Source organism: Aphelocoma coerulescens, chromosome 4 (assembly GCF_041296385.1).
Source record: "Aphelocoma coerulescens isolate FSJ_1873_10779 chromosome 4, UR_Acoe_1.0, whole genome shotgun sequence".
In the NCBI taxonomy this organism is placed as follows: Eukaryota; Metazoa; Chordata; class Aves; order Passeriformes; family Corvidae; genus Aphelocoma; species Aphelocoma coerulescens.
The window spans coordinates 67296968-67323042 of NC_091017.1; the positions used below are offsets into that span (position 1 = coordinate 67296968).

Consider the following 26075-nt stretch of genomic DNA (forward strand, 5'->3'; position numbering starts at 1 on the left):
GCTTTCATAAAATGGGTTTTTAGAGACAGCTTTAACCTGTTCAAAGAAAAGCCTGAATATCAAAAATGGATATTTCTGTAGGCCTTCAAAGGTTTAAATGCTTTCTGTAGTATGATGACATAAATGCAGCAAAGTCAGAAATACATCTGCATCATACTTTGCAGATCACAAATAAATTTTTTCTGGGTTTTTTTTGAGTGAAACTGAGAAAAATTAAAGTATACAGTGTCATTTCATATTTTAAACCTAAGACTTTATCACACTGAATAAAGAAAAAAACACACAAAAATTTTATTAATAATGTTATTGTTACAATATCCATTAACTAATTTGTGTTGAATGATCTGTCTCTTGGAAAGTAGAATTATATACGGGGAAGTGAATTATAGAGCAGCCTGATGATGAACTAAACTTTACAGTCTTGAGGTTCTTGGTGGCAGAGTTAGAACTACAGCAAATATTAAGTACTAACCACCCTTGTACACCTATGGTTTTAATTTCTTTCTGTTGTGAATGCTACGTGCTGTCTAAAACTTTGGTGCTTTCACTTGCCTGCTTTCATTTGAATGATTGCAGTGCTTGTGAGCCTTGAATAACTGATAGACTTCATTGGCTTACATTAATGCACCTGACACAAAACAGCTAGTGAAGTCTATTTTAATTGTCATAAGAGATACATGAAGTATTGCAAGATGAATGTTCCTGTCTTCTGGAAATTTTTATATTCAAGACAGAGTAAAATTTGACATTAAAAAGGCACGAGTTTTTAGCAAAGCTGGAAAATAAAAGCTTCCACTGACAGCATTTCCACTGCAGTACTCTTATGTGGGAGGCATACACATCAAGACATTTTCTGACTAAAAACATGCATAAGAACAAGGGTGATAAGTTATAGTCATCACTTCTTATGGTATTGTTATGGGGGAATGCATATACTCCTGTGTAGTTGTTTATTCAGTGTTGAGCTGAATTGAAAGAAAGTGTGTGTTGTCCATCCTTGTTCTAAAACCTTGTGTTTTGGACCTTTTACCTTCAGAGACTGACCTATATACCTTATGAGAAAGTAGATTGATAATGGCAGCCATGAAACTAGAGTCATTCATGCTTGACCTGTTTAACTGGCCTCTCGGTTATCTTTTAAGCAAAGAAAGAATATTGCTGGTTACAAGAACTGTATATACTAAGATTCTGAATTTGATCTTCACAACCTGTTCTTCCACCTTTGCCCTACAACTACAGAATCAACCCACAGGCATATTTTTAATTAACTATCTGTTATTTATATTCACAGACCACACGTGCAAGTACATGGAATTGATAACTGGGTGGGAGGGATTGGGCAGTAGGTTGAAAATAACAGCAGAAAGTGTTTCTTTCCCCTGGCAGTCAGCTCTGTTAGAACAAACATTTCAACAAGTTTACTGCAATAACACCACATTTTTTTTTCTCATTGAAGGAAGTAGTTCACCATAAGGCTGCACATTTTTAATTTTTTTTTTTTTTCCCCATCTTTGCAAATACCATTATGTACATGTTAATCTGAAATGTAATAGCAATAAAGTAACTGTAATCTGATGTTGTAAAACATTCCCATTTTGTTTCTGTAGCTTTCTGTTGTAGTAAGTTTTCTTACCTAACCCATTCTTCTGAGCAAGAAGAGCTAAAAGGAGTCAAAGCTATGCCATGCTCTTGTGGGCCAAGTGCAGCAGGAGAGAAAGGAAGAGACTTTGCCATATAAGCTTCAGAGAGCTGCCTTTCTTACTAGGGTTTTTATTAGTTTAGCAAACTGCTTCCTGTAGTTTTGGTTTTTTCTTGGGTGTGTAAATTCTACTTAATTAGCTAATGCTGACTTCTGAATGGTGCCCCCTATATTATCCAGAAATATTTGTGGTGTTCTCAACATGTAGAAAACCCTGAACAGAAGAAAAAAAAAAAAAAAGGTATTCCTAAAACAGCTAGTACTGAAATTTTGATGCAAAAGGGCTTAATGAATTTGAAAGCACAGGAAGAAAAAGAAAAGTACCACCTTGCCCAGCTTGTTTCATTTGAGTGGGGTAGGTGAATGAATATTATGCTTCTTTCAAACAATATGCTCTTTCCTGTAACTTCTTGTTTACTGTTAGCAAAGAGCCCCTGAATGATGTTTGCTGGTGTTAATGGTGCCATCTGGAAAACAGGCTTCCGACTTGTTTAGAGTTCAAGTTATGTTGGTTATATATCAGGGCAAGGAGATTAAGTAGTTAATTTTGCTGGGATGCTGTTTACCTATTTTACAATAATATTTTTACAGCTTTTTGTAAAGACCAAGTACTAAATGAAAATTATTTTTCATTATGTTCATTGTTTAGCCAGACAATGTGTTATAATCTGGCGTTAGAATTTTTCCAAGTGGAACTTGGCAGACAAAACAGTGGCATGGTGAAGAAGAAATCTTACTTCATGGTTTGCTCTTGTTAAATACATCCATTTTAATGAAAGTGTTGGCTTGTAGCCTGTTCTTTGAACAGTCCCAGTACCAGGGATGTTAAAGAATGCAAGTAACCCTGTTCTTCAGGAGATCATGTGGAATGGAGTTTATTTCTTCCTTCCTGCCACCTTTTGTAGAGAAGCTGATGCTGCCTGGCCCCTCAGCTGGCAGGGCTGCTTAGCAGCTTCTCGCATTGCCTCTGCCCCAGTCAGGTATGCCCCAGTCAGGTAGGGAATGTAACTTGGAGTGGATGCCTGAAAGTCAGTTTCCTACATCTGGAAACTGCTTCCCAAGCATGCTTCTCATGCTGCCACTGCCCTCAGGCCATAGCTATGAAGTGTCACAGTGTGTTTGTGTGGGGTAATGTGGTAAATAGAGGTCACGCTTTGGTGCTTATTGTAGAATTTGGGTCTGCCTTTCTAACTATAATTTTAGATTGGTTGGTCAGTAAAGCCATAACTCTGAGTCAGTGGTCAGTTGTCCATTTTTACCCAACTTAAAACACACAAGTTGTATTGATTTTTCTTTTTAAAATTTTTCCAAACTAATTTACAAGAAGTCATCTCATAAAAGAGTAGCAGTTCTGGCCTTTGTCAGCTTTGCCATTAACTAGTTCTTCATTCATCAAGTAGCATGCAGCATGATGTTGTTTACAAACACTGGATATCAGATAAAGGTCTTGAGTTTTTCTTTATGATTGACTGATGGAGCAGTGTGATGCTTTTGAAGAAAACCAGTTGTTTAAGTCTGTATCTGTTCAGTAAATGGGAAAGAATAAAAATACTAGGTGGAGTGTGGAGCAAAATGAAAAAAACCCAAGGATTAGCAGGTGTAATTGTTAGTTTCTGTATGCTCCAGAGACTGAGGAACTGAGCTTTCAAATACACTGTTTGAAACGCTGATTAATTTTTCAAAATCCTAGAAAAGGTTCCAGTGGTAAATAAAGAGATTGACAGGTGAAAGACTGAAGTCATATCAAGAAAAGAATAGTAATAGTACAAAAGCTGATCCATATTACATGTTCCACATGGGCTCATATTTATTGTAATGAATATGAATGTTGTATTGTACATTACATTGAATTTTAATGAAAATTAATATTGAGAAAGGAATTTTGTGGAAGTAAATCAGAAACTGTAACCTATGTCATCCTGTGGCATGTACCAAATAATGGGTAAATATACTGAAGTACAGTGCTGAGATGGAGGGTCAATATTGTCATCAGTTCATTTCCACTGTTCTTGCAAAACACTTGTGTTGGAATTTTTTAGTTATGATTACTTAATTCTTCAACCACATGTAGCAATGATTTTTAAAATACTTCAAACTATTGTTAGTAAACAATGTTCTTTATCAAATTAATTTATAGAGGGCATGAAGGAAGAACCTGAAGTGCTCTTTGAAGAACTGCTTGAGAGGGCCAAAGCTGGAGAACCAAAAGCACAAACAGAGGTAATTTTATATGGTTTTTGTCCAGTCTTCTTTGCTCTTAATTCCAAAAATAGCACTGCCTGCTGTAGAACTATTACTGCTTCCTCAGTTGAACTGTGTCTGCTTAGATGTTAAGCTGTTCAAAGAAAGGTGATGCCGTATGGTTTCTCTGCCTTGAGAAACGCCGCTTCCTTGAGAGCGTGAGTGGCTTCAGGTCCAACTCTTTATCATGGAAAAGAACTGATTTTGCTTTTTTTTAAAGAAGCATGTGTGGAGGTGTGCAGATAGGGACTGTTAAATGCTGTTGGTTCAGCACTGCACTGTATACAAAGATACCAGGGCTCTTAGGCTGGACTCCGTGGAAGAAACTGCCACTGAGGTGCTTTAGCAGGGTCAGAGGTTGGTTGGTTGATGTTTTGCTCATATACTATTTCTCTGGTGAATGTACATGTTTTAGAAAATAAGCCCCTCCTTGTTTATTGAAATTAGCTGTGTTTACTTATTTAATGGCAGGTAAAATTGAATTAATAATAGAAATTCTGTCCCTGAATTTGTCAGCACTTCAGGTTTTCCTGTAGGTTTTAGAAAAATTGTACCAGGTTTCCACTGCATTCCTTTGTCTGGTGTATTGGTCTATTATAAATAGCTTAAAACTGTCTAGAAGAGTTTTAATTTGTGTTTAACTTGGTTGGTATTTTACGTGAGCATTCTTTTCCAAATTCAGCTTTGATGCCAAATGGGAGAGATTGCAGTCTCCTACATGCCCATTGGTGGTTTGGATTTTTCCCCAAGGATCACCACTCTTACTGTAAATAAAAATCAGAAGTGAGGATGGGAAAAAAATTCTTTTAAAGCTGGTAAAAAAAACCCAGCAGTGCTAGGCTTGTTCCCCGTTCCATCTCAACTGGTTTGAGGGGCAGGCTGACCTTGGAGTTGCAACTTGAGACAGTAACAAATTTCTCACTTTGAAACAGCTGGTAGCTTTGTCGAGGATGAAACATTATCCTTGAGGGAATCATTGCTGTAAAATCCATCTTTTGGTGCTATTCCTCCTTATCAAAGAAAGCAAACTCCATAATACTCTTTCAGGATATAAGTTCCATTTGAGTAAGAATACTCAGAAATACTTACAGAATCTATAAGTCTATGATGCATAGGTATGTATATAAATGATGGGGTTTATCTCCTTTGCAATTAATTCCACTTTCACTCCCTTCCTTTATCTCTTTAATTGTGTACATTTTCTATTCCCACACAATAATAGGATTCTTATCATAAAATGATACAGCATAAATTTTGCTTCAGCATGCCTGAAATGGAACGCAAAATACAGTAATTTCTTTTTTATGCAGTCACATTTCTTGTTACTTGTGGAGAGAGAATTAGCTTTTAGTTTTTAAAACCCTAAAAGAAATTTATTTCTTCTCTATTGTTGAATACATTCCTTTAGAATCAATTAGAAAAACGTATTTTTATTTCTTACCATTGTAGGAGTATGAATGAGAAGCTGAGATGCTTTTGTGCTGTTTGTTAACAATTACGACATCAAACACAAGAAATGAGATGGTTCAATGGCTGTCAACATGTATTACTAAAACTTCATGTATTTTTTTTTTTTTAATTGCAAAATAACTGTATGGCAGTTACATAAATAAAACCCCCACAGCTGGAATTCTCTAATGGAAAAAAGGCAGTTCTGTGTCTTTAACCAGAGGATGTCTGCAAGGGAACTGCTTGAGATGACCACCTCAGTTAGCAAAGCCGCACATGGGGCCAACCTTTAGAGAAGTACAGTGTGAGGGTCTGCGTTAAGTTGTTACCAACTAGGACTTAATTTCACTGTTTTAACTCATGGGAAAGAGAGAATCCCAGATTGCTTAAATGAGAGATCTGAGATTAACACCTTTTCCTATCCATTCTTTGTCCTTTGACTGTTGCAGGCCAGAGCTTTGCAGCTGTTTTCAGGTGGTTTGATGTAGGAACTTTGCTATTAAAACCACAGACAAGCCTAAAAGCAATTCAGTCATAAAACAGGTGTTACACTATTATTTTGCTTGTGCACTAGTCTTTTGTTTTGCTATGACTAGTCCCAGGATCTTAGTTGATGTTGCAGTAAGTGTTTCTGTGTCCAAGAGGTCCTTAGAAACTTAAGAGCTACATGATTAAGTGCTGCTACTCTTGAAGCTGTGCTCAAAATCTCAATGGCTATAAATACAAACATGCTTAAGAAACAGCTGTTCTTGTCAGATGGATGTTACTTGCCACATAACTTGTCTAAGCAATTCCTTTCTGAAATAAATAGCTGAAGGTACATCTGCATTTGAATGATAGATTACCATGCAATTGCTGAAATCTCTTTTTCTTTTTTTGTCTCATACACTCTCTTCTTGGGTTGTGCACTTCCCATCGAACTCTGGCATGACTTCGTAATCAATGTTTGGATTACCTAGCCTAATTTTCTCCTTATTTCTGTATGGCTTTGGATAGCTTCACTGTATGTGCTGTGGATTTAATGTCTCCCCAGTAATTGTCTATGTGGAAGTTGTTGGAGCACTCACTTAAGTGTATTAAACCACTTAAATGGCTGGAGAAGTAACCTTTACTGGAAGAAGAAAGACCTTTCTGATTAAATCAGTGCATTTAATCTACATAAGGATAATGTGATTTATTAATCTTTCAACAGTATTACTTTAGTCACCTTCAGTGGCAGTAACAAATGCTGCAGTAACAAATGAAAGTTTCAGAGAAACTTTCAAACTGTTATTTTTTTTCCAGCAGATTATACTGTGGATTTATGAAGCTGTACTCTTAAGGTATTGCGTTAATTGCTCCTAGAATGTAGCTGAAGTAACATTAGGGAGAGAGAGAGAGTGCAGTGAGACAAGCAAAAGCATTTCCCAGATTCTCCAGGTATGCAGATAAAATGTCCAGTAGTTTTGGTAATTTTCTGCCATTTAACTTTTTATTGCCTTGTGTTGTGATAGGCAGAAGTGTTTCATACTATTGCATAAATATATTTACTAGTATATTTTCATATATTTTATTTTTTAGAAGGAAGAAAAAAAGTTCTTTTTTTTTCTCACCTGTAAAACCTGTAATATAGGCAGCTGCTTGGTAATTTCTGTAATCCTGAATAGCAGAATTTTTATATGCTTTTTCACTGCATTTTCTTGATGCTTAAGCAGTATTAGTTTTATTCCATTCACCAGTTAATCATGAGTTTGCTTTTACCTTCAGTGACTGAACTGCTGTGAGTAAGGGACTGCACTGCTTGAAGCCTGCTTCCATGTCAAGGCTTTGTCAATAACTTCATCTGAATTTCTGATTGTCACTGGCACCAGATTACATTACACTTACTTTTTCTGCCTCTAAAATGAGGCTAGCAGTATTGTCTGGTCATTGTTGTAGGAGGAAAAGAATTCAAGAAAACTTTTAACATTGGGAGCTTCACCTGATCCTGCCAGATGCCTGAACACCAATGGCAGCTAATTCACTGACCTGTGTTGCAATTCCTTCTTGTTTGCGGTTCTTCTAGATCTTTCCAATCAGAAGATCAGCTTACAACTATGTTCTTTAGTGCTAGGAGCAAATGTTTTGGCCTTTTGTTCAGAGAGAATTTCTCTTAGCTAAGTTCCAGGGGGTGAGAAGGAAGAAGAGAGAGAGACATAGAGACAAAGTAGAGTGTATTTCAGTAACTGAAGGAATTTTGTTTCCTATTTATTATAGGTGGGGAAGCACTTCTTGAGATTAGCAGAAGAGGAGGATGAAGAACTTAACAATTGCAGTGCAGTTGACTGGTTCATCCTTGCTGCTAAGCAAGGTCGAAGAGAAGCTGTCAAACTGTTGCGTAGATGCCTGGCAGACAGAAGAGGTATGGGTTCTCTGAGGCTTCCTGCTTGCACTCCCACATTATCTGAAACAATACTGTACTTATTTTAACTCTGAAAAGAGGGGCTAAAGTATGATGGAAATGATCGTGGCAAAATTGCATGAGTAGTTGCTAACAGACTATTACAATAGGTAATTCAAAAAGCATTAATTACCAATACTGCTTATTAAAGTATTTTTATTAATTATTTGCTTGAATTCCTTCATGAAATCCATGCTTGTTCTTCCCTTCCTCACCTTTAATTGAAGCTTCTTTTCTTTGACTCTGAAGATCATATATAAGCACACACCAGCTATATATCTGCTGTTGTTTCAATCTTTTGCCCCTCTCCAACCTCTCTTCTAATTGGTCTTTTTCACTGTCTTCTCCCTCTTTAAGATTCTCGTCTTCCTTCGTGCTGCTTCCCGTGCTTGGTCTCTTCTCATCTGCCAACTATCTGAACTCCTACAAGGGAGGGAAAATCCTCACAAAACAAAAAAAGAAAAACAACTTTTATTCACTTCTTGGTGCCTTTACATGTCACCCATGCATATCTGCACTACCTTTTGCCTGATCTGCTGTACTTCAAAAGTTGAAGTAAGACGTAGTATAATGCATGTCTTGCACATCTTTGAAGTACAGTTTAAACCTAAGCAATGTGCTTAGGTTTTGATAAGCAATAGACACAGATGGACATTTCAGTAATTTACTTAGGTGGTCAGAATGTGGCTGAAACTTGCAAATTTTCAGATGAACTGAGAAAAATAAATTGTGAGCAAATCTACCATTTCTGCATGTGTTTGGGATAAGTGTGTAATGTGTTTTTTCTTTTCTTGAGGCATCACTTCTGAAAATGAGGAAGAAGTGAAAAAGTTATCATCTGAGACTGACTTGGAGAGAGCTGTGCGAAAAGCTGCCTTGGTCATGTATTGGAAATTAAACCCAAAAAAGAAGAAGCAACTAGCAGTTTCTGAACTACTGGAAAATGTTGGACAAGTTGATGGTGAAGGTTTGTTCATGAACTGATTTATGGTATTGATAAAATACAGACTTAGGGGCACAATACAGCTAGAAGCCTAAAGGGCTTTATGAACAATCAGGCATGAGATGTAGTAGTAAATGTAAATGTAGTAGTAAACTAGTAAATGTATGATCTACTTAAGATAATGTAACTCTCTCAATGACTAAGTGTCTTTTAATAACTGTGCTCTCTGAACCAACACTTGCTGTAGGTTGTGGGTCAGTTAAGCACATACTCAAGTGACTATATATTTAAAATATCTTAATTTAGCACTCACTGTCTTTGGAAAATAGGTATTTTATGGCTTTTCTGTATTTGATTTTTTTTTTCCTTTTAACAGTCGTCCTGATTATACCTCACTAGATGTTTCAATTTACAAATTCAGTCTTCAAGACACCTGGTTCACTCTGCTACTACAGCACTAAATGTTAGCTATGGCAGTCCTGTTTCCTTTTCTAATACAGTAACAGGAATATAGAAAACTATATTGCCACTTCTTACCTATTTATATGTAAGTTTGTCTTTTCCTTACTTTGAGGAAATACCATTCCCCAGATGTTGCTGTGACTGTTTGACCACTTTAATTGACTGCTTTGCTTTTACATAAACTTCTGTTATTGAACCAGATGGTGAGAAGCAGCCTGGCCCAGTCCCCAAGTCCGTGCAGAAGCAGAGAAGGATGCTGGAGCGATTAGTGAACAGTGAATGTGAGTGCATGCTGCTGCTTTCAGTCTTGGCCAGTCGTTTTAGTTTCTGGTTTGCTTTGGTAAACAATGTTGTGCTGCCAGACTAAGAATGTATAGAAGGTTAGGATTGCAATGAACTGATAGTGTCAGTTTGTTCTGTGTGCAAGACAAATAATTGATCTGCATGTGAAGTCACAGAAGACATCACCATTGAAGTCAACTACTAAAGGGAGTTTGCATGTCGTTTGTTATTTTTATATTCTTGCCCTTTCAGCACTCAAAAGTCTATTCAGCAAAGAAGATTTTGCACTTTCAATATTTTTTTTAGTTCTAACTGCAGTAAGCTTTCTGATTACAGTGAGGGAATTAATTATGCACCAATTCAATGCAGACAGATCCTTTACTCTATTTGCCTTGCTTCCATTTGCCCTTCCCTTATAATTAATATTTGTCTTTTCATATTTGTTCAATGACTGATTTAGGAAAGATGCACCAAGATACTTCTCTCATTATTTACAGCAGCTTAGTTCATGTATTACGAAGAATTAAATCCCTTAACACACGCAGGGTCAGATTTGTAGACCTGAGTCTGTGAGTTTTGTAAGGTTTGGTGGGGTGGGGATTGGAATTGAAAGTTCTCCTTAGTCTGGCACAACTAAGAAATGCTGATGTGTTGTTGGGCTTTTAGGAGGAAGGTCAAAGTGTTATATTAAGAAAATGAATTATCAACAATGCAGCATGTGTAGTTTTTCAAGAACAGTATTTAACATAAGGTTCAATTATTCATTGTCAGGAAAATCTCAGTTTCTTGAAATGCACTAAGTCATATGGAATAGTTCATGTGCAATCTAGATCTGTACTTGAAGAGCACTTTTAAATGTCACAAAGTATATTATTAGATATATATATAATATAATAGCAACTAATACATCTGTTGTTGAGATTATGTGAAACTAAAGTGTCATACATGGAATAGGGAGCCAAATACGGAGGTTTGCAGGTTTAAATTCCTTGAAAGATTAGGTTTACATTTCATTAGATAAATTTGGCCTTTACCTTCAAGGATTGTGTTCGTTACACAGGTGACTTGAAAAATAACATTCCTAAGAAGAGTAGAATATTTCAGTTTTACATTAACTTTGACAGAAGTAAAAGAGGAGCAGGGTCACGTGCCTCTGTGTGAATAAGGGAGTACATGATGTGAGAAATAATATTTTGGAAAGCAAGCTTGTGGTCCTGTCAAACCTTCTGTGAGACTATGTCAGCTGTTTTTGTGACTTGGCTGCCACTTCTGGGGAGTAAAAACAGTCCTTCAAGGACAAGACTGTTGTGTCACATTGTCCAGTCATTGTATAATAGTGCAGATGTATTTGGGTTCGTTTGAACTGTTTTGCATTGGGGTTCTTTCCATTCCTTTGGGTGAACTGGCATGTGCTGCTACTGAGTGAGTGCACAGCAAGTCATTTTGTTCTCGATTCTTCAGTAATTCAGAGAGTCATCAGAAAAGGAACTGGCAAATACGATTTTTTATTTTAAGGCTTAAATTGCAGATAAAGTAACAGGGCAGTAAATGAACCTATATGCAAGTGTAGGCAGAAATTGATGGGAATATTTTTCTTTCCCTAGGGTGGATGGGGGGAGGCCAGGGAATTTGTCATAACCGAATTGAAAAAAAAATCTATGAATAATAAAGTAGAATCTACAAAATATGCTTTTTATATCAATTTAAGAGACAGTTGGGTGACAAAATACTAATGACATTTAAAATTAAAAGTTTTCATCAAACAATTTAGGTAGGAACTAAGCTGTTACCTCTTCTCTAGAGAGCTTTTACCTTTTCATGGAGGAACAAGAAAGCTGTTACTCTGCAACATTTACTTCTCTGACTCACTGAGTTTCTTCATTTACCTTGCCAGAAGGAGATTCTTCTTTCAGAGTTAGTACACTGCCAATACTTGGAAGATAATTTTTAAGCCAGATACGTGTTTGCAGATATCTGATCTGGGTTGTCCTTAACGGAGGTACAAACAGAAAATTAGAGGTGACATTGTCAATGGGCAGTTGTTGCGTGCCTGAGAGGGTACATGTCATTGCAGTGGATAGGCCATCTATACATAGTAAGTTAATAACTCCTTCCTTCCCAAGATGTTGCATGATCCTGTAACAGTGCTGTTAAGGTATTTTTGTGAGGTTCTAACCATGTCTGCTTGCTGATTCTACACAAGTAAGACTATTTCAATACTGTATATTTTTTCCCAATAAGACAGTAAATTTAGATGACATATTTCGTATTAGGCTTAATCTGAAGCCCACCAAGACGGCTAAAGAGTCCCACAGATTTCTTGGTGCAAGTAATGTTGCCTTACAGTCTGTGAGTAATAAGAATAGTTAGCAAAAATAAATCCTTTCTTATTTCTTGGGAGGCATGCCAGATGGTATTTTGTGGGACATAAAGGTTCACGAGTGGAGGAGGGGGAGTGGTAAAATTCCACGCAAAAGGCAGCATCCACATTCTGAGATTAAACCAAAAGATAGATTGTAAAATGCTGATTTTCTGTTGAACTCTTAAAAGTCCTCTTCCTGTAGTATGTATCTTGAGACAAATATTTTTTGTTCCATATCTACAGTGTTTTCAGTATTAAATACTGAGCTATTTATATGGTGCTTCTATAAATGTAGCATATTTAAATTAAAAATTTTCTGGGCTGAAACCCATTAATCCTCTGATTTTAAATTTTAATGAAGCAGTTCAGTTTTCTGTCTCTTTAAAATCTCAAACTAGTATTAAGCAGTCCAGCTTTCATATCTTTTTGTCAGCTGACTACTTAAATTTACTGCTTAGGAGGTGTGTTACAGATTTTTGTCATTCAATTCTTTCATGTATATAGCAATGTCATTTGCTTTAGTGTATGGGAAAAAAATTGTTGTTAATTATCCTCCTTTACAAACTGCATCAAGCTTGTCTGCCATAGAAACTAGTTAATCCATGCTAATGTAGAGAACTGGGTGCAAAGAGTTTGAACCAGTGCATAAATCATCCTCTGTCCTGCCATTTCCCTAGATTTTTCAGAAGTAACCTCATGCCTCCCTTGTACTCACAGGAGTGGATAAAGATCTTCCAGGGCAGAGGGATGAATTTTGCCTCTATGTAAACTGAGCAGGGTCTATTTTGTTGCTGGCTATCTGTTTTAGATCACAGTTGATACCATTTGGGGGAGGCCCTTTGTATAGCTACATAGAATATTAAATTAATACACTGTAAGTAACCTGTATTTAGTCTCATAGATATAATAATTGTGTATTTCCCATAATTATGTCTGTAACTTCTGAACTCAGAAAAATGACTGTTAAATGACAAATCAGAAGTCAGTTTTTCAGTTGATGGCATACAGATAATTCATTACTGCTCCTGTACAAGTCTCTCTTTCTAATGCAGCTGTTAAAGATTTCTCTGAAGCAGATACAATAGTTTATGATTTAAAACCGTGACCTAATGCAATAGTCTATTTTTTCTGTGGAATACTTGCAGATAAGCTACATTCACTCACTCTGTTCTTCCACTTACCAGTATAATAAACTTACTTGCTGGTCTTACAAGATGTAGAGTAGTCATTCATTGTTAGCACAAGGAGCTTGTTGTTTTCAGCAGAGCTCTCAGGACAAGTTGCAAGGTAAACCTGTGTTGTCAGTAGTTCAGTTTTTGTAGACTAGCTTCTGGCAGGAAAGAAAATTATTATTCCAATTCATAATCAATACAGTGTTGTGATAAAATTTACTCCAAATTTTCATTTTATCTTTCTAGCTAAAAAATTTCTTGCTTTGGATGACTTCGTTGAAATTACCAAGAAGTACGCAAAGGGTATCATCCCATCTAACCTGGTTATGCAGGAAGAGGAAGATGATGAGTTGGCAGGGAAGAGTCCTGAAGAATTACCCCTACGACTGAAGGTAAAAAGGCAATGTGGAACAGGTTATGTTAAATGGACTCTTGACTTAAGCATCCCAGACAAAACAAGAATGACTTGCACTTCTCTCTCAATACTGATGTTCAGTCTGTATAGATCAGTACAAGAATTGTTGCTGTAACTTCTTTTTGGACTTGACCTCATATATATGTTTCAAGTTTCATACATGAGTCACATATTTAAAAGAAAGGGATAATGGTTTTCCCTGTAAGAGGACAATCAACCTTTATTATATCTTCAGTGAGGGTTTAAATGTAGCTGTCGTCACTGCCCTATTTTTATTATAGATGTTATTATATGCTTCCTAGCTTTCTAATTTAAACAGGAGCAAATAGGTGGGGAAAATTATCCATAGCATGAAAAGATTCTGAGGGGAATTCAAGAAAGGTGAAGCTTGCTGTTAGTTTCTACAGCATTTGTCTCTGCTATGTCTCTACATAGTGAAAGAAGAAGGGAAGATTAGGGTGCGTGCCTTCAATATCGGCATAAATTTTAAGTAAGGTAGGGGGTGTGTGGCTGCTGACCTGAGAGTTTTTGCTGTAGTTTTGTTCATTATCATAGCGTAGGGGAGGGGAAAAAAGGGGGAGTGAAAGGTTTCTCTTTCTGAGCTTTTGAATGGTAATTGTCCAAAAGAGATGCACTTATGAAGAACAGAGATACCTTCACAAATAAACAAGTTTTTGCCCAGATCATTGGGGCATGTGTTGTCCCAGTTCATCACAGTGCCACAGGTATTTGCTGGAACATTCTTGGCCTTTCCCTTGAACTAATTAATACAAAAAGGTAAGATCTGGGAAAACATAAAAACTGTTGTTTTATGGGGGAAGGAAGATTGATTGCAGCATCTAATGTCCCTATGCAGTATTTGAATGTGTGTTTGAAAAATCCTGTACCTTTTAATGGATCATTTGTAAAGGATGTGGTTGGTTATAGGGAGAGTGTTCAATCCAGCAGTTTCTCTGTTGTCCAGCAACTGTGATGGAAAATGCCACGTAAAATAGGTAGAATTTTAAGGTCCTCAACAGTTATTGTTGTGGAGTTAAAAGAATCTGTAAATGTGTAGTAATTGAATTTAATATACTGCTGCTGCTTCCAAAACAGGTTTTGACAGCTGCATCTTTAGATGCTTGGGAAGGATTGTTTAAAGCTAAAACTCCATATGTAAAGACTTCCTGTATGTGTATATGAATCATAGGCACTACTTCCTGCAGTGTATATGCATAGAATGTATAGCATAATCCTGGCAGAATGTGGCAGTTACATGTTTTAAAGTACAGTACTTACAGCTCAAGTAATGACTTAAGGTACTGCAGAACTGTAGCCATGTAGTTTATCTTCAGTATGAAGTTAGCAGAGCAGAATATTTGACTACGAAGCCATTTGATTATATGTGTCAAAGGTAATGAAATACATCTTGCCTGAAAACAAAATCGCCTCTGAGCTTCATCTGACTGAATTAATCAAAATGGAGCTAATAATCTCAGACACAGTAATCTTATTTTATTAGCAACATTGATCTGAAATATAAATCTTTTCATGTCAGCTGAGGTTAGACAACTGGCTGCTACTTCTGCAGCTAAGAATATCTGTGATGTAAAGATACAAAACTGCTCATTAATGAAATGCTTCTTTCTCTTTTTCCAGGTTGTAAAATATCCACTTCATGCCATTATGGAAATTAAAGAATACCTTATAGATATTGCATCAAAGGCAGGAATGCATTGGCTGTCTACCATTGTTCCAACACACCATATCAATGCTCTCATCTTTTTCTTCATCATCAGTAATCTGACAATTGATTTTTTTGCCTTCATTATTCCATTAGTCATATTCTATTTGTCCTTCATTTCTATGGTGATTTGCACACTGAAGGTTTTTCAGGACAGTAAGGCTTGGGAAAACTTCCGTGCTTTGACTGACTTACTGCTTCGTTTTGAACCAAACCTAGATGTTGAGCAAGCTGAGGTGAACTTTGGATGGAATCACTTAGAGCCATACATTTATTTTTTACTCTCAGTATTCTTTGTAATTTTTTCCTTCCCTATAGCAAGTAAAGACTGTATACCATGCTCAGAGTTAGCTACTGTCTCAGTTTTCTTCACAGTGACAAGTTACATGAGTTTAAGCACATGTGCAGAACCTTACACACGAAGGGCATTAATGACTGAGATAGCTGCAGGTTGCTTATCCCTATTGCAGGTATTACCTGGGAATTTTGGCTACTTGAAATTCTTAGGTAAAACCTTCTTTACAGTTCCTGTAGGCCATTTCTTTGTGATCAATGTAAGCATCCCATGCCTTCTGTTTTTGTACTTGTTCTATCTTTTCTTTAGAATGGCCCAACTACGGAATTTTAAAGGCACCTACTGCTACCTGGTCCCATACCTGGTGTGCTTTATGTGGTGTGAACTCTCCGTGGTCATTCTGCGGGAGTCCTCTGGCATTGGGCTCGTTCGTGCATCCATCGGTTACTTCCTGTTCCTCTTTGCACTCCCAGTGCTGGGTGTAGGCATTGCACTGATGTGTCTTGTCCACGTCATTAAGTGGTTTTTGTCTTTGGAGCTCATGAAAATTGTAGTGACCCTGGTTTTGTGTGCTGTTCCTTTGCTCTTTCGATGGTGGACAAAGGTTAACTTCTCTGTTGTTGAAGTGGTTAAATCTCTCACTCGAAGCTCGATTGTGAAACTCATTCTGGTGTGGATTACAGCTGTAGTGCTGTTCTGTTGGTTCTATGTGTATCGATCTGAGGGAATGAAAGTTTACAACTCCACCCTGACATGGAATCAGTATGGTTTCCTCTGCGGACCCCGGGCCTGGAAGGAGACTAACATGGCACGTACTCAGATTTTGTGCAGTCACCTGGAAGGACACCGAGTGACATGGACTGGGCGGTTCAAATATGTGCGCGTGACAGAAATCGACAATAGTGCAGAATCTGCAATAAATATGCTTCCCTTTTTTATTGGCGATTGGATGAGATGCTTGTATGGTGAAACCTATCCTCTTTGTGATCCCAAAAATGTTACACTGGAGGAGGAGGAGTTGTGTCGTCTGAAGTTTTTGACAAAGCATAAATGCCACATGAAAATGTTTGATCGGTACAAATTTGAAATAACTGTGGGCATGCCTTTCAGTAGCAAAAATGGAAGCAAGCCTATCGAGGAGGATGATATAACCAAAGATATTGTTCTGAAGGCAAGCAATGAGTTTAAAAAAGTGTTGCTGAACTTGAGGCAAGGGAGTATAATTGAATTCAGCACCATTCTGGAGGGTCGTCTTGGCAGTAAATGGCCTGTCTTTGAACTGAAAGCAATCACTTGCTTGAATTGCATGTCTAAACTCTTACCTGCAGGGAGGCACGTGAAAATAGAACAGGACTGGAGGAGCACAGTGCATAAAGCCATTAAATTTGCTTTTGATTTTTTCTTCTTCCCATTCCTGTCAGCTGCATAATGTGCTTGCATATTGGTTCAGTGGTATTTTCAGTGTCCACTGCATTTACACTACCAAAGGTGTGGTTTCTTAAGAGGTAAAAAAACCCCAACAAAAATCTACCTTGCTGTAGAGATGCTCAAAAAGTGTGCTAATATAGAGCATTGATTGAGTTTTGCAAGTGTACATACTGTATCCTGACTTTAAACCCTGTATGACTGAAGTAATATATACTACTTGATTATTATAAATGAATGCGGGGGATTGCTGGTAATTGCATGGAAACTGTTTTGTCCAAAATGGATATATTGCCTGTGGTACAACACTAGATGCATTCACTTGCTCGATGTTAAAAGCACTTTACTCTTTAAGTATTCACAATGTGCCCATTTGTATTTTCACATGTATGATTTAGAATAGGTAGCTGACAACAACTTATGTTGCATTTACTGCTTGTATTTATTTGGTGTTTTCTAGAAAAAGTGATTTTAGAGTCAGTACCTGATAGTGAGGTTTGCGTACAGCAATCATGTTTCACTGTTTGTCCAGAAGATAGTGACCACTGTTTTTTGAAAGGGCACAACATTTCACACCCCAGCAAGGTTTTATAAAGTCCCCAGGCTTCTAGTTTGCATTAAATATTGTGTACAAAATTTGCTATTTGTCCTGATTGGTTACACTAAGATATAGTCCATGCTGGTGTGTGAAATGCAAATACCAAGGCTGGTGTCGAGATGGTACCAGTAATGGACAAGCCACAGAAACTGAAATTGTACCTAAAAGTCTATAGTGGAAACTGAAATAGAATGTTTGTTTAATTACTTGTATTTTGCAAATAAACATAAAGTATAAACTTGAATTAAATGGGTACAACATTTGTTCATTATGCTTTGACATTGTGACCAGTTTGTGTTGTGCTGATAGCAGCTTTCACTGAAAACTGCGATTTAGAATGTTTAAAATATTCTGGTGTGAGATTCTTGAAGTTGTACTTGACAGTTTTAAAGCCATCAGTAAAATCTGGTGTGCCAGGTGAAGTTTTTGTAGCTGTGAAGTCTACACACACTGCTTCCCACTGCTTTCATTGTGACTTAGAACCTCTCTGGCCACTGTGGCTGCATGTCACAGATCCATCCTGCCATTTCCCTGACTCCCCCACTGAGCCTGCTTTAGGTTCCTTTTTGCCTTTGTGTGTCAGTAATCACCAGGACCAGGGAGAGGGGTTAGCAGTGAAAACATGAGAGAGAAGGGGAAACTTTTGGGGACAGTGAGGCAATGGCTGCGCTCCAGCTATGAGCACCCTCTTGAGCATTACCCGGAGCTGCAGTTGGGAGGATGCCAAAGGCACCTACAGATGTGCTGCCCCGTGTCCAGTCCAGCCCCCACCATTCAGAGCCCCACAGTCGTGCTTCAGCCCATCAGATAATCTATGAAGTAAAATCATGTCTTCAGGGTGCTTCTAGCTTTGAAAACTTGCCAACTATCTCTTTCTACCTGGGGAAAAGAAAAGGAGTAAGGTAGCAAGTAAATGCAAGTTTTGACAGCTTCCCTTACTGGAAATAAGCCAAACTTAGGCCTTTCTCCTCCTTTTGTTAGATCATCTGTAGGCTCTTTTTAAAATACCCAAATGTTCTTCCCGGCTCTGAAATTTAAAATATTTTGTGCTTAATTTTTTAAACTTTTTTTTCTCCTGGCAAACATATGGATAGAAGTTTCACAATTTTGTGCATGTAAGGGAAAAAAAGGCAACCATCTTGGGATTCAGAATTAATGTTAGAATTTCTCCTTTTAGCTTTTACCCTTTGTATGGATATCAACTTAGTAACTTACTATGGTGCATTTGTTAGGAGTTGTATGTCCTGAAAATGAAAAAGTGACTCAAGTCAGATGTGGGAAGTTTTGCAAGAGGAGGGAGAGTACTTGATTTCTTTGGAAAGGTTGCTTTTTAAGAGACAAAAGGCTTAATCCTGGTACCTCATCTGTATCATAATAACAACTCTGAGACTTGTTTTTCAGCCTTTTTTGTGGAAGTTGTGAAGAGGATATTGGCATATAACTTTTACTAAATTTGCAGACTTAGAATTATTAGCTAAAAATCTGGTTCCTTGGACGGGGAGAGCTCCCTCAAAGATATTCATATCAATATTGGTCAGATCCAAAGTTAAACAATTACCATTTGTGCACTTACATGAAGGAAAAAAAAAAGCCAAACTCTGAATTAGCTAAATCCTAGGAAAAATAATTCATGTGCTCTGTAGCAATAGGTTGATGGGGATACTTGAATTTATCAGGTGCCTCTTTTCAGCACAGCTGGGAAGTTTTGCACAGTATCACATTGGAGGTCATTTTCCATATGTTCTCACTTCTTCAATGCAACCACAAGGGACAGAGGAGGCAAATTTTACTTCAAGACCTTTAAATAATGCCTTTTAATGCAAGTTCTCAAGTGTTTTTCCTTGATACTTTTAAATTTTTATGGAAAAAAGAGAATACATTAATGATAACGTGATGGATAGGTACTCCATTATCTTGTCGGTCTAGTGTTCAGTGTTCTGAAACCTTTACCAAATAAATCTTTCCTTTCTAAAGTGTAACTTAGCTGACAAGCACAAAATTGCTCAAATTTAATAAGCAAGATGTTTTTGCAAAGGGTGCCTCTATTTACTTTGCACCTTGCAAACAGAGCACAAAATAATTTGCTTTCATTCCTGCTACAGCTCTGTATTCCAAACCAGTCCATCTCCTAGGTTGAAGAGACACAGAATCTGGCAGCTGCTGTTAACTATTCAATTAATCCTACATTTATTATTTTCTTACTCAGTTTTCAATATATGATGAATTAGAAACGGTTCCAAAGGCAGGTGCCCTTTCTCTAGGCTAGTAATTCAGTCTTTTGAATTAGTATTAATTAACTGAAGAGGGGGAGGATATTACATGGCTATTGACACTTCTAAATTAGGTTCAGCTGTTCTTCTGAAAGTTCAGCTTTAGCATTTAGAATATACAGAATTTAGAATAAATATTCACTTGAATCTCGTCTTCAATGTAACATGAAAAAGTACTCCTTGTTCTCCAAACTGGTACATTCTTCCATAAGCACAGAAAAACAACACAACACATATAGAAATTCTGAATAACTTAAGAGCCCACTCTGTAATGACTAACAGCATCTTGCAGGAGGCAAGAATGCAGAGTTTTGCCCTGTTCTCCCAGATAAATTATTTCGGTAGGACTGTAGGAATTACAAATGGTTTTATTTCTTAGAACTAATGGGTCTTTTAACCGCCATAAAATAGCTGTTACTAACTGGAAATTTGTTTGCAATTTTTTTGTAATACAGAGTAATAAGAATGTTGCCCAGAGTTGCTGTGGCTGCCCTATCCTTTGGAGGTGTTCAAAGCCAGGCTGCATGGGGCTCTGAGCAGTCTGGTCTAGTGAAAGGTGTCCCTGTCCATGGCAGGGGTGTTGGAACTGGATGATCTTGACAGACCCTTCCAACCCAAACCATTCTGTGTTTCTGTGTTACCACTGGGGTAGTGCACTGTTTTCTTATATTCTTACACTGAGCTGCCTGTCTGCCTTCTACCTTCTCTATTTCCACTGGAAAAGGCAAAAGAAGTTTCCAGACTGTGAATACCTTTTCAGTACTTTTGAAACCCATTGCAGCCTCTCAGGATAAGGCTCACATCCAGTAATAGCTGAAGGAGGTTGAAAGAGGCTGCGCTCCAACCTCAGCTTCACAGCTGCAATTGTTTGAACAGCAGATGGATATAAAGGAAACCAACAACTAGGTCATTGAGTTAGAAAAATACTAATCCATGCAGCAAAAATTAGGTGCAATTTGCCAACTTGTAAGGAGATAACATACCTGCTCTGGCACCTCCATTCAAGCAAATGTTGCGTGCAAATGGGATGCCTGGAAACCAAACACAAAATCACATCACTGTTTATATGCATTAAGATGGTTCATTTATTTTCATATTGTTACTCCAAAGCTTTAATTAATTTTTACTCCGGAAAAAAAAAAAAAAAAAAACAACACTGCCATTCTGCTATTCCTCTTATAAATGCCTGATGTGGAAAAGACAATTGTCACTTTCTCCTTAAGGATGGATGTTAAGCACTGAGAAAACTTGTGTTTTCCCCCCCTCTAACTAAGCTTGAACTTCAGGTTTTGAAGCAGAACAGGAACATAGAAACGCTGCTTATAGCCTTCCTTTAAAATATATATTACATGAGTATGGAAGAAAATTGGATATGTATCTGCCCACTGACAGCTACATGAAGCAGCTTCTGTAAGATTGCAGCTTCACAACATTAATTTCAGCATTTTCATCTGACAAAAATTTTCACTTAAATCTGTGCAAGAAGTGATGATTTTTACTGCACATGGTGATTTGAATGCTAAGTTAGTTGGGGTGTTTCCTCTGGGGTGGGCTGCTGGTGAAGGAGCTGAGGATCTTTGCAATCCTACTGAAAAACTACTGAAAAATATGTGTGTGTGTATATATAATCACACTTCTGAAAATACACCAGAATCAAAAGAGCAGGAGGTTATTGATGATCAGCTTTGTACACAAGAAGCAGTTACATGCACAGCACATGCCCCATGTGGGCAGTATTTCTTATACACACAGCCAGTGCATGCCTTGCTTCTACACCAGAGCCACCTGACCCTTCAGTTTGCCCACAGCCAGGGAAGTGGTCCCTAGAGCTGTCCTGTCCTTGGGGCTCTCAGGACCAGATGTGAGCTGTCCCTCCACAACCTCTGCCATCTGGCAGACTCTTTCAGCCCTAACTCCCCTCTCCCTGTTCCCCAGATGACCTGTGGGTTGGCATGCGAAATCCTCCTTCACTGTGTGTCTCACTTTGCAACAAGGAAAATAAAGCAGTGAAACTCCAGTGCATTCTAACTCACTCCCACTTGCTTGTCCTGAAGGACAAGCGTGTTTTCTTATCGTTTGTCCAGACAGTGGGCCACTACCTTCAAACTTGCAAAAAAAGGAAGATCTGTTCCCAGGGCAGTGACAATACCAGTAATTTGTGACTTGGCAGCCCAGACATCAACAGCCTGCCTTAGGCTGATGAGTGCACACCTGGAGACATGGCACTACCTGCTCAAATAGGGCTCGCTATGCTTCACAAGCTGCAGTAAAAACAACATCCCCTCTGCTGGGTCTGGCTGGATCCTCTGCCCCAACACATTTACAGCTTCCTGCATCCTATGTTAAATTGCTAGGCTTAAGGCCTAAATTGAGTTAAAGTACTGTTGAGTGTTATCAAGCTTTTCGGCCGTGTTCCTTTTCATCCTTGCCTGCACTGTCTTTTGTCACACATACCCATGCACACCCCTAGATAGTTCTCAGTTCATTTCTGTTTTGATTTTGGATTTTGTTTGGTTTTGTTGTTGCTTGCTTTCCCTTGTTGTGTTTTAGCTGCCCTGTAAGTAGTAGAGTGAATCTTGCCAATAAACTTGTTGTGCTTTGTCACTTAATATTAAATCTGACTTTTGCTCTTACCCTTGCCAATGATTTTTTAAGTGATCTCAAACACTCTTGTTAGTAATATCACCTCCTGGAGGTCTTTGGTGCTCCTGTGTACAGAAAGTGAGGGTTAGCATGGGCCATTTCTCCTCCCAGGTAGTGCTGGGGTCTCAATCCTGGCAAATTTTTTCTATTGAAACATTTGTTCTACATTCACATTATCTTTTTTAAGGTGCCAGGATCTTCCTGACCTACCTCTAGATAATAGGCACCAGGTTGGGGTTTTTTTCAGGGGCCATTTGGAGAGGCTTGAGTTTCCCCAACTCAGCCTGGCTTGTTCTACATGCAGTGTAGATGGGGTCTTAATGTAGCATATCCTGCAGTGCCTGAGGTTGGCCAGTGGAATGTTCCCTTCATTACATATCTTTATTGCTTGACAGTAGGAATGCTGTAGATTTGTGACATAAGCATTGTGCCTCCAAAGCCCCTTTAGTCCATGTGCAGCACAGGTTTGGAAGCTAGGAAGAGTGTGGCTGAAGCACTGTGGCCACCCCCACATATCTCGATGGCATCAGGGTACATTGAGCACCAAAGTCAACTAAAGCCATATATCTTTGTGGGTCAGACATGCCAGGCCATTGGATCCACACAGTCCAATAGATCTGATTGCCCCTTTCCTCTACCTAGCTAGAGGCAGGGCCCTTCTAGTTCTGGTCATGGTACACATTTCTCTCTTCCTTTAAGTGTGACCTGGAGGTCTCTTCAAGAGGATTGGTCATACCATCTTCCTGCACCACCAGGAGTCTTGTCCATGAGAGACCAGAGCAGCATTGACCCTACATGTGCTTCTTGCATGTAGTCATTCCTCTTTTCAGTTCATGTACCTGGGCTGCTAAGGAAGAGGTGGGCTTTCCATCCCACTTCCTCATGTCTTCTCCATGCTCATGAAGGGAAAACCCTAGACTGCCTCGCAGAATGTACCCTCTCTCCTTGGCTGGGGGATGTCTGCTCCTAATAGCAGAGACTTGTTTGTCCTGGCAAGATATGGAAAATTCCCTCCTTGAGCTTGTCTCAGTTTCTGATGGCCCTGTTCAGTTTTCTCTTCCAAGCTTTGGACATGCTCAGCCAGCTTTGTTTCCACAGATGAGGCATGGGCCCATAAGGGGGCCATGACAGTGTCCTCATAAATCCTTAGTTTGCTGACCGTGCCCACCCCATCCTCTCCTTCCTTCCATTGCAGCACTGCCACGTAATGGGAGTACATCTCTGGTCCAAGCCGTGAAAATTTCAACCACATTTACAATGTGCACTGGACACCATCTGGGCTCTTAGGGAATCCCTTGTCCTCTGAAAAGATGATCTCCAGCACAGCCAATCCTCTTAGACATCGGATACCTTGCTCCCTTGTGTTCCATTGTGCTTGCTGCACATGGAGGTCCTCCTTACAAAGATATCTATCCCTTAAATTTGCCAGCAGTCGCCGCCAGAGGCTAAGAGTTTCCTGGGTTTTCCCAACCCCGGCCAATGACCACATCCTGGGACAGGGATCCCAGTTGCCCAGCCTCACTTCCATCCAGAATGGTGTCATTGGCTGAGACATCCCAGATGCAGAGCAGACAGGTAAGGATGGACTCATTCACCTGGCAAGTGAACTCCCTCTGCAGCTCACCCAGGGATAGAGACCAAGTGATGATCTCTGGCTCCATTTCTTCTGCTGGGTGTGAAGGTCCTGCTGCCTCATCATCAGTCACTATGTGGACTGATTTGCTTTCTGATTTCCTTTTCTGAACAGGGGCAACTGCTACTGGCTTAGGCTGTCCTTCCGGCTCTGCAACAGTTTGCATGGATGTGGTGCCTCTTGCTTTGTTTCCTCTTCCCTCTGGCTCAGTGTTACGAATGGAGAGGGGAGTTTTAAACAATCTTCTGCCTTTGCCCAGGCCTCTGGCAGTAGACAGTACTTTTACCAAGGTGGCCAGTATCCCAAAGCCCACTCTTGTTGCAAGTTCTTAAGAATGGCTGATTAGGTCTATTATAAAATGAATTATTTATTTGATAAACAAGTTTAACAGACATAAGACTTAAACAGATTTACTTACTACACAGGATAAACAAAAGAAACACTACTAGTAAATAAACAATGCAGCACGAGTGAGGCTAATATCACAGCTAGTGAAGAAATAGTATAGATTAGGATTCAGTGTATCTTACCATCAAGTTTCTGATGGGGCATGCATAGGATCCTTCCTCTCAATTTCCAGAAAAGTATCCATGGAGATGCATCCAAACCTCGTGGGAGAAGCTCTGCATGTTTCCAGGGAGCGTGTAAGAGGCCTCTGTCTCCGTGAAAATTTGTGTAGCTTTTATATTGTAAAGCAGTGTCTTTAGTCAATGATATTTAATTTTTATCTCTCTCTACATCTGCTCTCCAGACCAAGATGTTTATTCTTAGCTGGGGGTCTCAGCCCTCTTGGCACCAGCGATAACCCCCATCAGGCATTTGTCCCAGCCTGTGTTATCTCATCCCTATGCACCAGCTGAGGTGCTGGTAGAGGCGGGGGGGATGTCCTGCCACACTCAGCCATGGTTTGTGTAGACACAGTTCCTGTTGATGTTCAGGCACACGCTCTACCTCTTACATCGTCTCGGGGTCTTGGAGACCAAAATGTGAGTCATGGCCTGGCCCCTGCAGAGCCTCACAGAGCATTGTACTCCACACACTTCGATGGGTCTGTTGGGAAGTGCTTCTGGCAAAGGGTCATGAGCCTCTTCAGCCCCTGTATGTATTTCCTTTGAGTTTCATCATTGAGCACATGGGCCAGGTGCTTGGAGAAAATCTTTTCCCGCCTCGTCCGTGCGTGGATGCCAACCATGGTGACACCAATAGGCCAGGGAGCGTTTCCAATGGCCATCTGGACATAGGCATTGTTTGCCTTCACATATTCTCTTTGCAACATGAATTTAATAATATCTGTTATTGATTCTTTGATGTCTGCAGGAAGTGTCCTTTTGTGGAGTCTCCTGAAGAGCGGCCTCAGGTAGGACTCTGTCTGTTTATGAGTGGCACTGATCAGCTTCCCCTGCACTCCCCGTTTCACATAGTCCTCTCTGGCATTCAACTCCTTGGCCCAAACTCCCAGAAGAAACTTCAAGACCTTTGTTATGACGTCCATATCATAGTGATCATCACCCTGTCCTAAGGAGTCTCCCAAAGCTTCTAGTTCTTCAATAGTAGTATTCTCCTCATGGACTTTCAGGTCATTCTGGGAGTCATCATCTCCTGCTTCTTGGCCACCTACAATTTCATTCCGATAGTGCTGATCAATCTTATCCAAAGCATCCTCAGGTCATTTCTCAGGCCCTTGTTCACTTCAGGTGCAAGAATTTCTATCTTCCTTAGATGTTGAAATGCATCATAATCTGTTTCTCCAAACAGCCTGATGGGCTCACCCCTCTCTCGCAGCCTCCTGATAACCTCCTGTCTGGAAAGAGTCTTTGGTAACTTGTCCTCTGCTTCTTCAAGTTCCAGCACTGGATTTGATGCAGACAGTAGTTTCTCCTCATCTTCCTGCTGCTGTACCTTGTAGCCACATCTCTGGAAGTAGGCCTTCTCTTCCTTTTTCAGCTAACTCACTGTGTTTGAAATACTTCTTATTTCCCCCCAGAAGCTCCTTCTCCTCCAGCTGCTGGTGCTTCCTGCTCATCTCCTGCTTCAGGATGTCCAT

At 39.1% G+C, this 26075-nt stretch overlaps 1 protein-coding gene and 1 pseudogene across 2 annotated transcripts in view; one reads left to right on the forward strand and one right to left on the reverse strand.

Annotated features, from left to right (window-relative positions):
* WFS1 (wolframin ER transmembrane glycoprotein) overlaps nt 1–17734 on the forward strand; it is a 33163-nt gene extending 15429 nt beyond the window's left edge. For both annotated transcript variants that reach the window (XM_069014478.1, XM_069014479.1), the window contains exons 3-8: nt 3837–3919; nt 7625–7769; nt 8605–8775; nt 9414–9494; nt 13276–13421; nt 15083–17734. In XM_069014478.1, the coding sequence (XP_068870579.1) occupies nt 3837–3919; nt 7625–7769; nt 8605–8775; nt 9414–9494; nt 13276–13421; nt 15083–16891 (2435 nt within the window). In that variant the 3' untranslated portion in view covers nt 16892–17734. The remainder of the gene's footprint in view (nt 1–3836; nt 3920–7624; nt 7770–8604; nt 8776–9413; nt 9495–13275; nt 13422–15082) is intronic.
* A 7243-nt stretch (nt 17735–24977) lies between these two features.
* On the reverse strand, nt 24978–26075 carry LOC138109142 (pre-mRNA-splicing factor 18 pseudogene; annotated as a pseudogene).